This window comes from Sinohyriopsis cumingii, chromosome 18 (assembly GCF_028554795.1).
Source record: "Sinohyriopsis cumingii isolate HCF-2022 chromosome 18, ASM2855479v2, whole genome shotgun sequence".
Lineage (NCBI taxonomy): Eukaryota > Metazoa > Mollusca > Bivalvia > Unionida > Unionidae > Sinohyriopsis > Sinohyriopsis cumingii.
Genome location: NC_142978.1, coordinates 75,900,572 through 75,917,742, shown reverse-complemented (window position 1 = coordinate 75,917,742; position 17,171 = coordinate 75,900,572). Strand labels below are relative to the sequence as shown.

Genomic DNA, 17,171 nt, shown 5'->3' with positions numbered 1-17,171 from the left:
GTAATGAGTGACCAGATTGAGTTGTGTCCCTTTGCTTTAGCAGTCTGCTATTAAGTTACAGTATTTGGTATATTTTGGTTTCCATTTATGCCATGATAAACAAAGTAACATATGGAAAAAGTTCTGTCAGAAATATAATTATTTAGAACTCTTGAAAAGTCTTTTGAAAACAACTCTTTTGCACTGTTGAACTACCAAAGGATTTGTTTACCATGGGATGCCAACAGGGAACTGTTTCAAGGTACAAACCATATATCCCCCTTTCAGTATAGAAATTTTCCTCAGTGCATAATAGATTCTATTAATCGATATTTTGGCCAATATACATTGAAGCTATGTTTATCCTAACTTCATTAATTCCAGTGTCTTAGTATTTGTATGACAATTTCTAGAGATAGATTTCCTCTAATTGTTTTGAAGAGGTTGTTTATTCACAGTTCTTCCTATCTGAGCATGAAAAATGGGAGATGTTTCTGGATTAATGAGTTTTGATTGTGCTTTTCATTTATTTTCCAGAGTTGACTCCACTTCGGGTATTATCACACTGTTGGAGAAGGTTCCCCCAATTACCTTCACAATAACTGTCAAAGTTACTGATGTTATCAGTAAGGTTTCAGTAATGGCAACTGTAACAATAGAAATTGTAGAACTGTCAGAAGAGGCTGTACGTAATAGTGGCTCAACAAGAATCAGTGGTAAGAATTTGATAACATTTGGAATTAAAAGTATCATCATTACATAAAAGTATCATCCCTACTGATGGTGTTCTTGTTACATGTTATGAATTAATTTACTTTTAAGTTATTAGATATCGTTGCAGAAAATTATATTTTCGTATGATCTTAGTTTACAGATATTTGTCTAATCGCAAAAGGGCTTTTCAATCTTTACAGATGAATTACTTTTCACCGTTTTAAAATTTATAGTTTATAGCAACCATTAATTTCTACAAATGTATACTTCATGAGTTATGTTAAATTCACATTTACTCAAAATGTGATATAGTAAAACAAGTGACTTCACACAATATTTCATAGACAAGATGAAACAATGATTGCATTCGATAGGAAAGAATAAGGTTCTTAAAGAAATTTCAAAGGAGTTACCTTCATTAGGTTTCATAGTGCTTCCAAGGAAGGAAAATGACCAACTATTGGCAAGGAATAAGTTTAGAAAATTAGTCTTAAATGTCTCAACATCTTGCTACAAATGAACAATTATTACAGTTTTGTTTATTCCATCATTATGTTAAAATTATCCATTTAAATGCAGAAATTATGCCAGGGCAAAAGGTGCAAAAATCATGCAAAACTTAAATTAATTTCTTATATTTTGGAAAGCAGTGATGCAAGAAAACAACCACAGAAAAGATTTAAATTTATGCAAAGTAACTAGCTTCACACACTCTGCAACTTCTGTTCAGGTAAAAAAGCTATTAGAATTTTTAAGAAAAAGATAACAAAACCAATATAAATATATAATTGGGAATAGCCAGTTTGTATCAAAACTGGCAGTTCTGAATCTGTTTTAGAATATTTGGAAATTGTTGAACTATTCATAGTGGAATACTGTGGGTTATTTCATTGAATTGAGTGTTAGAACTGCATGCATACTGAAGTAATAAGCTTTACAAAATATCAGCATACTGTAAGGCAGTGACTCTTAACCTTTTTGAGTGGCAACCCATATTAGGCTTGTGGTGTTAGCCTTGCCACCATTCAGATGCTAAAAAACCACTTGGGTGGGAATTTTCAAATTATTAATGTTGATCTTGGCAACTCGCTCAAAACAGCATGAAGACCATGTTTTGGGTTGTGACCAAGGGGTTAAGGACCACTGTTGAAAGGTAACATGTAGTCTTCTGTGGGTGCTTTTCTGTAGTCCATTTCCATTCCTGTAATTGCCTTAATATATAAGTTATATCTAAATCCATATGATTTAGCAAATTGTAAAAATATTGCTAGCAATTTGCTAGCAATTGCTATTGGTGTACATAACTAGCCACAAAGTTCAGGACTATTCTATCATTTACTTTAAAAGGTTTTCATATTTGTCTATATTTTGCATCAAATTTTGTACGATTTGTCTGTATAGGTCATGTCCACTTCTTTCAACAGCAGATTTGGATCTTCATTTAACATGTACATGACTTTATGTTATGGTCAGTGTTTAGGGAAACTTATTCAAGCATGTACTTGTAGGCATCTTTTTTCTTCAGAATAAAATGTGATGGTTAAATATATGATATTATAAACAGGTTAGAGCAGAGGCTTATAAAGTGCATGCACAAATCATTCAATGCAAATACAATAAAGATTGTTAATAGAAGAGAAGAGTACATTTGTCAAACTTTCTGCCTAGACTATTTTCCTGGAGCCATGGTAGTTCATTTATCAGGCACATTATCTTAAGTTGCCAGTTTGACAGAAAATGGACACCTACAGTCACTACATAGAAAAGTATCAGAAAAAGTTGACTAACTGTATTGATGATTTGTGTCAATTTTTTTCATGCTTTTCTTTGTATTGAAAGTGGTGTACATTTTCTGATAATTTTCTCTGTATCGACAGTTGGTGTACAGTTTTGATTTTTTTGCTAAGTATTTACAGTTGCATGTGAGTTTTAAGGTAAGAGTTAAAGTGAAGAAGAAGAAAAGCATTTCAGTTAATAATTATTTTAATGATTTTGGAATGCTTAGGCCCTTAGCTGTGTAAAAGTATCACTTTTTTAAAAAGTTAAATACTCCAACATTGCACAAGTGATCAGCCATAAATGCACATTAATGAGTATTACTCATATTTTAGGAATAACTGATGAGTACTTTGTGACACCAGTGAGCAGTGGGCCAGGTAATTCTAAAATGGAGAGTCCAGCTGACAAATTCCGCAACCTTCTGGCAACCAAACTGAATACAGACCCCAAAAATGTCTTTATTTTGAGTATCATGCATCCTGCAGACAAAGACTATACTGATATTCGATATGCAGCACATGGCTCCCCCTGGTATCAACCAAGCCGCTCGGATGGCATAGTCAATATGTACAGATCTGAGGTAAAATCAAACATTGACACAGATTAAACGTAATGAAAGTTTGGGTTGGATTAAATTTTACTGTAGTGATATATCATATATACTTGCGTACAAGTCTGGTTCAACTACAAACTTAATAGACACAGATCTACCATTGCATTATGTTTTTTAGGAGTACTTGGTAGAACAAACGATATAGACCCTGATCTGCTTGTGTATTATGTGATTGCAGGTCAGGGTCAATGTTATTTGTAGTTGGACCTGACTTGTAATTGAATGTATTGGGTAGAATGTTTGGCTCTTCAGATTGTATGTATATCCAATTTGAATCCATTATTATTATTATATTTTAGCAGAGGATATCAGGGGTCTCTGGGACACCAAAATCTGTATAAAAATATGCATATTTGTAAATATTGATAGATGAAAATTTAAATAGGGACCTTGATATAGAGGGTGGTGGGTGTGAAATAGTCTTTGTTTGATCTGTTTTGCTCAGTATCAGACAGTTTATTAAAAAGACTCCAAGTCATTTTAAAGGGATTATGTGAAGTCTCATTGATTTGTAGACTGAATACACTTGGATACCTGGCTTCGATTAAATCATACTTTGATCATATTTTAAATCCTTCATGAACTTTGCAATCCACACATTTTATTGTGTATCATATGTATAAAATTAGGGTCAATTTATTTTTACTTGTCCTCTTTCCTATAATGTTATTTTAGTTTGTTTATTGGAGAAATAAGAACTCCCAAGCGATAGCTATAAAAGCAGCTGTTTCTTGGTGTCACATCCAGATATGCTTTCATTTTTGAGTAATTATTAAATGTGTGCTTTCTTATGAGAATTTTTATACTTTGGTACCAATGTGAAGGCTGAATCTGATTATATTAAGACAGGCCAACAGAAATGAAATAACAGATCAAATTCTGATAAAGAAAAAAAAAGACACTAAAAACCAAGAGATTCATGGAATGAATCATGGAAATGGACATTCCAACAGACTACACAATAAGAAAACATTGAGACACTGTTAGCTGTGAATTAGCAAATATATCACATGTCCAAGTATAACATGCACTCTTGTATTACCTGCACTTTTTCTGTTGTGTGTAAAAAATAGATTGCCCACAGACATACCCTGCAAGTTGTTGTGGGCGGAGTGTGGGTATAAAGTGCTTGCGAAACTGCATGCTCCATTGGTACAGTTACCATCTTAATTCAAAGCATATTAAACAAGAAATATGCCTGTCATTAAAAAAGAGATGGCATTTATAATATTTTCTTTATTCAGAGAACTTTGCATTGGTAGATATACATATATGTCTGTTGTATAGCATGAATAGATAGAATGTTAACACCATGTACTACATTGAAAATATGCAAACAAAAGTGTGATATTTAGTAATTTTGTCACAGATCATTATGTGTTTGAATTCAATGTAAAAAACAATAATAACAAAATTACGTTAGGAAAGATGAAGCACATTAATGTTCAGTATGTATGTATGTGTACATCCCAAGGTCAATAAACAATGTCTGTATAAACTTCATACTACTAGAATTTCTCTGCAGCAAATCAGAATACTTTATTGTTCTTTGAAAACTTTATTGATTTTGATCAGTTGATCCATCCTCATATGGTCAACTCATGAACACCTAAACACCTGAATCTTTAGCTAATTGTGTTTGAAGGTTTTTAAGTTTCTTTTTAACAGTAAAAGCTTTATGTTTCTGTGTACCATTATCCAGTGTAATTACCCACTAATTAACACTAACATCTATTTGTTTGAATGACTTCAGCAAGAATAATTTTTAATCAACAATGGCGATTTTTTTTTTATGTTTCATAAATGATTGCCCCATAAATTGAACAATATTCAGCTGTGAGATTGACTTTGATGATTAGCAATTACTTGTATTAATTGATTTATAAATTCAAGTGAGAATCTTTTATCAACAACTGCATTGTTTGGTGCTTGGTTCTAGAAATTGGGGAAATTATTGTAAAATTTTGGGAGCCATGTGACATTTGTGTTAAATTCGAATTCATACACAGCCTCTTCCCCAAAATGATAAACTTTCAACATTATTTTTTGTACTTTGAAAAGAAGTTGGTTCTGTTTTTTTGCACCAAAAAAAGATGTATGGCCTTTAGGGAGCTACACCACAGTTGTGTTTTGTCCAGATTTGTCCTATAACCAATGATGTTTCTAGCGGGGTTTCACTGTACTGAACAATAGTAATCTGAAGACTATTTATAAGGGTAAGACATCAATATACACATAAAATCCTGCATTTAAAAACAAGGGTCTTGTTATTAAGGTTTTTATTTTTAAGGTTGGAACTTTAGCTTGTCCAAATAAGGAGCCCATGACTTATAACTGTAAAAATTCTCATGAGTACTCACTATATTGTGGTATTCTATCTTTATCATCCCTTCTGTCTGCCCAGATCTCCTCCTAATTTTCTGGTTGGAATGTTACCAAACTTGGTGCTTTTGCTGCCCATGTTGTAGCTATCTGTGAGCCAAGGATTATTTGGAATCTCTGGGAGGGGTTCAGATGTGAGATGTGCAAAATTTTTAATTGAATTGACTTTTTTCTTTTTAAAAACTTTATAGATCTGGCTATCTACATGCAGTTTATAGTGGTGGGATACATAATATAGATTATGCATTTTTGGTTGTTGTTATTATTATAATTATTAGTAGTACACCAGAAGTCAGTTATCAAAACATGGTTGGAACTTAATTAAGTTCTCAGAGAAATGCTTGCAGACATAGCTGTTATGGTAGATTGACGCATTTTATGTTTAATTACAAGAGGACACATTGTATTGATGATGATTACACTTAAAAGGAACTAAAAGATAGAACTGTAACACAAATTTCAATTGATAATTTTTTTAATTTAATTTGTATTTATTAAATTACTGCCTCTACTCTGTGTAAGTGACATTATCATTTATAGAAATTTCCTTACATATCGTTAATTGCGGTTTTACTAGGAATGTCGTTTGGAAAGAAAATGTAAAAAATTGTATGACCGACCTATTTTTAAATTTGATATTTCATAGTGTTGATTAAAATTTCCAGGTCCTGTCGACCGTTTTTGATGATAAAACGAGCAACACATCAATGTTTCCACTACCAATTTTTATCGTGATTTTCTTCAAGTTCAACAAATAGGGATTAATGTTTTGGGTATTTTCTGGTTTAAAAAATGGGATCCATGCCTGACCCCGCGTTATAAGTGGGTTTGAGAGTTATCGAGGTAGTGGTGTAGTATGCTGTTATTCTTGTATGTTTTTTGCTATTATTTTCATCTTCAACATCATTTACATAGCACATCATTATCTTTTCAATGTTTCTTACAATACCATGCTAAAATTATAAATTGAATGGATTTGGTCAGGACCAGTTTATAATTTTATACTACATTTAATGTTCAAAGTATTTTTTATGTTTTGCAGTTTCAAGCAACACTTGGTGGTCAAGGGCAAATTTTGATGACACCGATTGATGAGTGTCTCCAAGAGAACTGTGAAGGTGGCTGCTATAATTGGCTTAATATTCAGGAAAAACCAGCACTAGTAAACACAAATAGCACTTCATTTGTTGGCGTTTGGACCAGAGTTGAAGGATTGTGTGGCTGCCATGCTACAGACTTCAGTATGCCACTGGATTGCACAGCTGATTACTGTTACAATGGAGGAACATGTGTGAAAGATGATTGGAAAGTGATATCGTAAGTTTGTATAAATCAGATCACATGTGGAAATGACATGGAGTGATATTCCTGTCCATCTGTTTTGTACATATATCCCATTAAGTTTTGCTTTTATGTTACATGCTGCAGGGCATTCGTGTTTCAAGAACATGTTTCTGTTTGCTTCTAAACTAATGTAAAACCCGATGGAAAGAATAGTAATAATCTGCCTTGACAAAAGACTTTCTGAATATAATTGCAGGGAATATTTTCTGATGTAATACTGATTTCATCATTTGAATGAAAATCCAAAATACCAGATGTCACCATTATTATATCAGTAAATTGACTAGTTACAAGCTGTAATCTTTTAGTAGATGAGTTTTGTTGGAGGACCAGTCTAATAAAAGGAAGAACCAGTCAGCATGTAGTGACAACGCAAAAATAGCACTGGTGATATCTTATTGGATTTTTGGCAATTAAAGGATCAAATCCATAGGAAGATGGATCACCAAATCATCAGATACTGTAATTTTAGCCAACAAAATAATTTTAGCAGTTTTAGTGACTGAATTCCTTGTTACTAAAATTTTATTCACATTAACATTTTATGATAAAAATAATAATACATATGTGCTATAACACTATTTAGATGATTGGTTCTGCACTGGGGTTACATGTTAGTATCCACCATATTGTAAATGCCATGTTGTACCACAGTAATGAGTAAGAAGATGAACATATGTGTCCTCTTTTTGAGAAAAATCAGAATTGATATTTTTACTCAGTTTGTTGAACATGCCTCAGTTTTAGCAGCAGTTCATGTTGTTTACAAGTTGATAATCCCCTTGGACTGGAATAAAGCAATCGTGTTATTTTATCTGTGTTTACAAAGCAAACATTGCTTTTGTGAATATTATCCACTAAAAACATTATGTAGCACATTGATTGCTCACTAAACTTTTACATTGGTAATATGCAAAAAATATTAATAATCCATCCGGTTCCATAAATTCCTTTATTCTGGTGCATGTCAATTTTTAATGATTTAGTGAAGTTTGACCTTTTCATGGGTGCTTAAATTTGTGGATTGGAAAGATGCCCTTTTGTTTCCATACAACGTTCATTGTTTATTTGCTCCTTGAAAAATACAGCAATTTCAAGAAGTAAATTTGGTTAGTAAATGGAAATATAAGACACACCAATCATATTCTAATTATGAAAAGGTTAATAAGCACTTGCATTTTAAAATAACTATATATATATATATATATATATATATATATATATATATATATATATATATATATATATATATAAAAGAGCAAGGGCCATGCAATATTTCTGTATCAAATCTAAACACATAAATGTATCTACATGAAAATAACCTATAAAGACGTAATTCTTTCCCCTCCAACACTAAATTTGTTCTTAAATATTATATAATATATGCTGTTAATTTGATTCTTAGGCATAATTATCTAAACTTGAGAAATGATTGTATCAGAATTATTTTCAGTTAATAATTGCATAAAAAATAAACATACAATTTTCACTAATTCATAAATATGCTTATATGGATATTATTCAGAGTTTTAAGAATTTTTATTATGGGCAAAATTTTCTGATGTTCTGGTATTTGATAGGTTTTGGAAGGTTTGGTTTTGAGGGAATTTTTTTATTTGTAGACCAGATTTTATTCGAAGAAGAGAACATTTTAGACCAGTTAGCTTAGGATGTTCATGGTAAAAAAAGAAAGACAAATTATATTGGCAAGTTTTTCTAATTGTGTTGATGGAACTTTATGGTAATTAATTTGTATTCACTGTCATCTAGACCCAGTCATTCACTAATTATTTATTGCAGAAATCAGAAATGCGTATAGCTCAATACAAATATTTCTTACTTTCCCACAGTTGCCAATGTCTCCCAGGATTTGAAGGTCCACGATGTCAACAATTGCGGCACAGTTTTGATGGAACAGGCTATGCCTTGTATAAGTCATTCAAACAATGTGAAGAGAGCCGAACTAGCATTGAAATTCTTACCCAACAGAGTAATTCACTTATTTTTTACAATGGACCTTTTGGAATTATAAGCGACACAGATCCTGTGGATTACATTTCCCTACAGTTGAAGAATGGATACCCCTATCTGGAGATCAATCATGGAACAGGCACACTTACTCTTGCTTTAAAAGGGACGGATAGCCAGAATAAGCTCCAGATGAGTCCATTTGATGATGGAAAATGGCACAGGATTGATATAATTCGGGATAAAAAGGTATGCTCTATTCAATTCAACAACTGCAACAAAGCTGTCATAATTCAGAGGTTTTCTCAGAGTACTTTTTCAGATTTGTAAATTATAACACTTGTTTGTAGCTATCAAGTTCCACTGATATATAGGTAGATAAAGGAGATGGAGCTTTTGAAACTAGTTTACATTCATATAGATAAAGAAGATGGTACCTTAGAGGTTTTCTCTCTGTACTTTTTCAAATTTGTAAATTATAATACTTTTTGCAGCTATCAAGTTACATTGATGTGGAGACAGAAAAAGGAGATGGTACTTTTGCAGTTACTTACATTGATGTAGAGATAGAAGAGGGAGTCGGTACTTTAGCGGCTGTTAAGTTACATTAATGTAGAGATATAAAAGGGAGTTGGTACTTTAGCAGCTGTTAAGTTACATTGATGTATCAGTAGATAAAGAAGATGGTAATTTTTCAGGTTACTTATAATGTGACTGCATTCGCAAACTTTATAGTGTATGTAATATGTGTGTTATGCTTGAACCGTTTGAAAATTGAACAAAATTGTAGATTCATTTCAACATTTTAATAAAATAGTTGTATTTGGGTGGTTTCTCGCTGTATTATATCCAGTTGAATGTAAGTCACTTGTATGGATGACTAACTGAGAAAGGCTGGAAATTATACTGCTTTACAACAGATTGCCAGGTTAAGAATAATCAATGCTCAAATGTCTGAATATTTAATTTGTTTGCAAGAGGGCTAATTAGGAATTAGATTCAAAATAATCTATATAAATACAGTAATTAGTAGGTTCATGAGCTTTTTATTGCATGAGCTCTGCGAAATTTGTCTGTGTAGATAACAATAATGTGACCTTCGCATGCTTGCAGTCTAGAAAGGTAACAATGTGTCTGTATAGATGGCAATAACATGACCTTGGGAAGCTGTAGATAGTAATAATGTGATCTTGGCAAGCTTGCAGTCTAGAAAGGTAACAATGTGTCTGTATAGATGGCAATAACATGACCTTGGGAAGCTGTAGATAGTAATAATGTGATCTTGGCAAGCTTGCAGTCTAGTAAGGTAACAGACACTGCACCCAGATTTCAGTTTGAAGTCAGCATTTGTCAGTCCCCAATTTTCCATCATTTTCAAGCAGAGTTAGGTTTGTGCCAAGGGTTAAAATAATTAATTAAGCAAATTTTAGTATTATCTTTCATCTGGAGTTTTGCCCTAAAAATCTTTTACTGTTTTAACATTTATGAGTGACACTATATATGAGATAGAAACAGGGCATGTAAGATCACTCAAACACAGTTCACAGAATTCATGTGAAAAACTATTTTCAAAAGGTAATGCTTACCATCTTGTTCTTTGGGGCTTATTATTAGCAGTTTTTTTAACGGTACATCTTCATCGCTTATTTTAAGATCTGTTTATCCAGATGGAGTGAGAGAAAGAGAGAGAGAGGTATGAGGGAGATAGAGAGAGAGAGAGAAGAAAAAGAAATTAGGTCTAAATATGGAAATAGAACATACATTAGGGCAGATATATTTCAAAAATGGGAAAAGAAAATAGTGCCAGGTATGATATTGCTGCATTGGTGACTTGACTTGTGGCAATGTAATTTTTTTATCATGTTGATACAGTTCAGTATCGCAGTAAAAAATATAAAACAGTATATTCTTCCAACATCATACACTGAGAAAACAGAAGACTGCTGAGTGAACTTTTCTGGTATATTACTTTTTAATAAAAATTGTTACTGATGTGAAGTATTTGAGCCAGTTTATGGCAGCAGTAAATTTAGTCTTTTCACATGATTTCATATACATAAATTCTCTTGATTATTTTTAACCTTCTGTATCTTGTATTGAGATTTATTACTGTCACTGTGTTACTGTAGAACAATGTTGTTGTTACGCCATAATATCATGATAGCACAAGGGTTATTATTATACCATAATTTTGTTCAATATACCCATAGTTCCTATCACTATCCTGCTTAGCTATAATATCATAAAATGGTAGCATGAGGGTAAATTGATTCGATTGTCTTGACAAGTGTGGTAAACACAAATTGTTCAGCAGCACAGTCCTTTAATATATCAATATTTTTCAGTTTGTAAGGCTTGTGGCTGACTACTGCTTGAGTGCAAATGTCCAAGGTGGCATTGAGGATAGACTTCCTTGTGAGGCAAGTGGTTTCACACCTGGTGAAAACATGTTTCTTAATGTAGAGGGCTCATTGCAACTGGGTGGAGTGATAGCAGGTGTCCTGCCAAGTCCACCACCAAAATTTAAGGGATGCATGAAGCAGTTAAGACACAATGCAGAGGTAAGAATATATCCAATTGCCTCCTGTCTCCATAGTTACAAAACTTGCATGCACAGTAATGCCCAGTTATTTTGATGATGTCAAACCACATATAAAAGATTTTTAAGTTACAGTTTCTTCTGTTTAAATATAGTTATTTTTTAATTGAGGAAAGAAAGCATTTAGGTAACAGAATTGTCAGTCTGTTTAGGTTGTAAAGCTTTTAGAGAATAGTTGTCAGCTTTACTAGTAATAGACCAGAAGAGCTCTTAGAATTGACTGTTGTCTGTAATCCATTGTTTGACATCCATTAGCACACATTTGATATCGCTATTCCTACTAAACTATATGTAGGATTGCAGTAAAACTTTACACACATATTCTCCACAATGTCTAGTTGGCCCAATGTGAAAATGGTGCTGCTCAGACATCCAGTATGGTCACCACAGTAGCCTTCTTTAAGATATTCTTTTGTTGGTCAAGTTATATACATATATAAATACAAATATTGTTAATTTTCATACATATATATATTGCACCATACCCTTAGGTTGATTATGACACCTTTTGGGTTGCCCGTGCTCTTTGGAGGCAAGATGGAGGAAGTGAGGAAACAGGCAGGTCAAGAACTGCACCACCTGTTTGCAGCTCAGCCTCCACAACCATATAAGTTGACTCAGTCTCAACTCCAAAGGGGAGACAACCAACATCAAAGTGTTGGGATCAATCTTTGGACAGACAGAACTAGATATGACCCAAATCCAGTGTCTAGATGCAGCAGACACTCATTTTAGGAGGTAGCTTTTTTGATTGATTGTGGGAAGGGGGGTATGCAGTAAGGTTTCTCACACTCCATGCCTCCTAATTCCTGCCATGGACTTACCATCACACCTGGTTGCAGTCTACTGGCATGAGCCAGATTCCATCACTTCAGTTCTCATTGGATCACTATATTTCAACAAAATGGTTGGGGATCCAAGTCATTTTAGAGGGTCTTTGGATTTCATTTATCCAACCCCAACGACTTTTATCCTGTCTGTTATTTACGGACATCCCATCCAGCAGCAGGAGATTTGGTCACAAATTGACAAGCTGGCAGTGGATATTGTTAACAAACTGCAGCTGTAAGGGTTCATAGGCATTTGCCACCCACCCACAGTCTTAGTACCAAGTATAGTTAATAAACTGCAGGATCAGAATAGCAAACTGATCACTCCTTTTGGATGGTAAAAATCCTGGATCAGAGATCTATTCGATCTCATGATAGATCTACCCAGAATATTCTGGTGAAGCCAAATCTTCTCAAACAGCTGTAGTCACAGGAATTCCATCCCTGTCAAGACTGACTCCTCTGATTCTTTTTAGGAGTCAGAGATACTGCCAGGCCATAGGATTATGGTTAACTCATGACAAAAACCTTTAGTGGTGCAACTTCTAAAAAACCAATGGGGGAAACATCACACAGATTATTTGTGGTTCCCACAGTTTTGTTGTATCCAAAGCACACTGTAATTTTTTTTTTTTTAAAGACCACAATTAAAAATGATAGTTTGTCAAATTAAGTCTTCTTAGTCCATGTTGCTGGTGATCTCAATCAAGGTATGCTATGGTATATTTAGTGCTTGAATACAAGCATCACCATGATTAAGATGTGATGCAGTTTTTACAGATCTGATATAATTATCTCCCAGACGGGTATAACAAATGATCCATTGATCAGCCTTAACAAAAGTGTTTTATGAATGTTGAAATGGAAATAACTGATTTCTTTATGGTATGATCATCTGCTATCATCGATTTTAGAAAGCAAGAGGAAAGGTCTCATATTTTAACTTGAACTGAAGATAGCACACAAACTGATGACATGGAAATTGTTGGCACCTCCTCCACAGAATGTGCAAGCAGATGCTGAGAAAAAGAGAAGAAAAGGAGCCAAAATTACAAGGCACATGGTTGATTACCGACAACTGGTTATGGAAGGAACCAAAAAGAAGGGATTTTGTGTGTTATTTGTCATGAATAACAGAAAGAGAATCCATTTACTGACAAAAATGTTTGCAGAGGGTTACCTATGTTCTGCAGATGCTGCAACCTTGGCTGAATACAGCTTTTGCAACAAATGTGATCCTAGAACAGAAATATTCTAGCGGCAACATGATTGAGATGTGGAAAATTATGTTTGAATAATTTGTTTAAAAATTGCAGTGGTTCTCTGATTACAAACAGCAGATATTGAGAGGGGATGTCTTGCACAAGATAAGGTTCACACTGCTCTTAACATCAGAAACAGTGAATAAACTCATGACTGTGCAGATGCAAGGTGGACCATTTCCTGTTTGCAGAGGCTTTGAAGACAATGAGTAAAAAGAAGCAGAGAATAATACATATAATAATGTTGTTACCCATCAGCTCCCATTTGGCATTATCCTGATCCCCCTGCAGGAGGTAGGTGTGGGGGACCTCTCTTCTAATGAAAATTTCTGGCAGCATCAATGAGGATTGAACAGCAAAGGAAAGAATTAAAGCTCTCAGTCATGGATAGAATCTCATGAACAGAAGGCCCTCAACTTTGAAGGCCTAAGAGAGAAAGTGGCATAGATTCAGAAACTGATGCAAAGACAATAACAACATGTACCCTTTTCAGTGCCTTGATTCTACAACTGGCTAATGTTTTCTGTGACTTTATGAGGAGACCAATTTGGCCCATTTGCCATCAAAGGCTACTGTTCTATGAGATCTGACACATTCCAGCATCATGCTAGATGAGATATCAGTCCAGATAACAGTCTATCAGATCTTTTAGCCAATTTCTTTTTCATAGACCAAAGTCCTTTACCTGTTCCCAAAGTAGAATCTCATGAAAACTAACGTGGCTCAGTTCAGAAAAATTCGAGTCTGTATCCAAGGCCCTGATAAAGTTACCACCATACAAAACTTGTTTGGTAAAGAAGAATTAGACCTCAAGCTCTAACATCAGTGCTGGAGTGGGTCATGTTCTCAGCATTCTCTCAAGTTTCTAAAGATCAGAGTTGCTTCACGATTCATGATGAAGATTTCAGCCCATGAAATCATAACAATAATTCTCTTGTTAACTTGTTTTAATTGTCACTGGCAATGCGGTTGTCATCTGTGTTGTGTCCATGTTAGGAGTGTTAGTCATCTTTTCCACAATGAATCTAGCCTTTCTTCCCTTGGATGATTCCAGGGTATAGGGAGGATGCTCAGCTATCCCTCATCTTATCGCCTATTCTCCTAATGTTAATGGGTTTTGTGAACATATTAAAAGGTAAAAGTACATTTTTAAAAATAAATTGTTTAATTGAAAATAATTTACCTATCCCATTACTTTAACACCCTCTGACCTCCCCACTATGCAAGCATACTCATTGATCCATCACTTAGCTTAAAACTATCAACACCTGGCAGTGTCAAGGGGAGGTAATGGTCATGGGTTATTGCACTTTGTTTATATAACAGTAAAGACAATTTTCGTCCTTTTTGGAGGGCTGGATTCCCAATGTTAATGTGATCAGGTAAGTATTTTCAGAGAAAGATTGTTTACTTTCCTAAATGAGAAGTCATATTGAAAAGATTCTTTTTCACCAGATGACATATTTTGATATCTGGTTCATTTTGAATGAAAATGTTGCCAGTCTGACCTCAGATATGGCTTCAGCAGCAAAAACATAATGAAAATCTAATTTTTCATCAATGCATGGTCATATTAACATGGATTTTTTTCACCAAAATTATTCTAACGGTATATAGTTCATTCTAGCAAAAATGTTACTGATCTTACATCCAATGTCTGCCACAGTTGCTGATTTAAAATCTTATCACAAAAGAATATCATAGATGATTTCAACACCTGGCACTTAAAAAGAAGATATGGTCTTGTCTTCAACTCCTGGAAATGCTATTTGGACAGGAGAGTGTCAGTACGTTTGAGGGATTCTTATTTCCTGTCAAAATACTGATGTAAACATTACCAACAGTATATCTGTGGTTTTTATTCTGTTCATTTTAGATTTTCATCCATTACATTTCTTTCTTAGTTTTATTTGCATTAGAATATTTAGTTATTCAATCCTTATATTTCAGCTGTATGACTTGAGTTCCAAAGATGCATTTCCAGGCACAGCAGATGGCTGTAGTCTTGAGGACAATGTATGTAATGGAGGGTGTGGGAATGGATCTTGTCTTGTCAGCAGTTTACAGACTTTATCTGGTGCTTGTGTGTGCAAACCAGGCTATAGAGGTCCCAAATGTCAAACAGGTAAGTTAAGAACACTTTATCTGGTGCTTGTGTGTGCAAACCAGGCTATAGAGGTCCCAAATGTCAAATGTGTAAGTTAAGAACACTTTATCTGGTGCTTGTGCATGCAAACCAGGCTATAAAGGTCCCAAATGTCAAACGTGTAAGTTAAGAACACTTTATCTGGTGCTTGTGTGTGCAAACCAGGCTATCAAGGTCCCATATATCAAACATATAAGTTAAGAACACTTTATCTGGTGCTTGTGTGTGCAAACCAGGCTATCAAGGTCCCATATGTCAAACATATAAGTTAAGAACACTTTATCTGGTGCTTGTGTGTGCAGACCAGGCTATCAAGGTCCCAAATGTCAAACAGGTAAGTTAAGAACACTTTATCTGGTGCTTGTGTGTGCAGACCAGGCTTTCAAGGTCCCATATGTCAAACAGGTAAGTTAAGAACACTTTATCTGGTGCTTGTGTGTGCAAACCAGGCTATCAAGGTCCCAGATGTCAAACATATAAGTTAAGAACACTTTATCTGGTGCTTGTGTGTGCAAACCAGGCTATCAAGGTCCCATATATCAAACGTGTAAGTTAAGAACACTTTATCTGGTGCTTGTGTGTGCAAACCAGGCTATCAAGGTCCCATATGTTAAACATATAAGTTAAGAACACTTTATCTGGTGCTTGTGTGTGCAAACCAGGCTATCAAGGTCCCATATGTCAAATGTGTAAGTTAAGAACACTTTATCTGGTGCTTCTGTGTGCAAACCAGGCTATCAAGGTCCCATATGTCAAACAGGTAAGTTAAGAACACTTTATCTATTGCTTGTGTGTGCAAACCAGGCTATCAAGGTCCCATATGTCAAACGTGTAAGTTAAGAACACTTTATCTGGTGCTTGTGTGTGCAAACCAGGCTATCAAGGTCCCATATATCAAACGTGTAAGTTAAGAACACTTTATCTGGTGCTTGTGTGTGCAAACCAGGCTATCAAGGTCCCATATGTCAAACATATAAGTTAAGAACACTTTATCTGGTGCTTGTGTGTGCAAACCAGGCTATCAAGGTCCCATATGTCAAATGTGTAAGTTAAGAACACTTTATCTGGTGCTTGTGTGTGCAAACCAGGCTATCAAGGTCCCATATGTCAAACAGGTAAGTTAAGAACACTTTATCTATTGCTTGTGTGTGCAAACCAGGCTATCAAGGTCCCATATGTCAAACGTGTAAGTTAAGAACACTTTATCTGGTGCTTGTGTGTGCAAACCAGGCTATCAAGGTCCCATATATCAAACGTGTAAGTTAAGAACACCATTTGCTCCTGATTGCCGACTATCACAGTGGACGATTATGCAGAGTTAGATGGATTTGAACCTGGAACCTTTTAGTTGAAGCACTCTTCCATTTCTGCACTTCAGAGTGAGACCTTACATTTTCCTGTACCTCCACATGATTGATATTTTAAAATGTAGACACTGAAAGATACTTTGGTCTTACTTACCATGCAGTAGATTTAGATATATCTGATTAGAAAGCTTAATTTTATTTTAATCCTTCGATCATATTTTCTGAAGAATTATATAGTGTTACCCTGA

At 34.5% G+C, this 17,171-nt stretch overlaps 1 protein-coding gene across 1 annotated transcript in view; it reads left to right on the top strand.

Annotated features, from left to right (window-relative positions):
- LOC149777011 (neural-cadherin-like) overlaps positions 1–17,171 on the top strand; it is a 134,070-nt gene that overhangs the window by 91,524 nt on the left and 25,375 nt on the right. The window contains exons 23-28 of the mRNA XM_089941760.1: positions 517–695; positions 2,805–3,052; positions 6,510–6,784; positions 8,662–9,028; positions 11,125–11,340; positions 15,421–15,595. Of these exons, the coding sequence (XP_089797886.1) occupies positions 517–695; positions 2,805–3,052; positions 6,510–6,784; positions 8,662–9,028; positions 11,125–11,340; positions 15,421–15,595 (1,460 nt within the window). The remainder of the gene's footprint in view (positions 1–516; positions 696–2,804; positions 3,053–6,509; positions 6,785–8,661; positions 9,029–11,124; positions 11,341–15,420; positions 15,596–17,171) is intronic.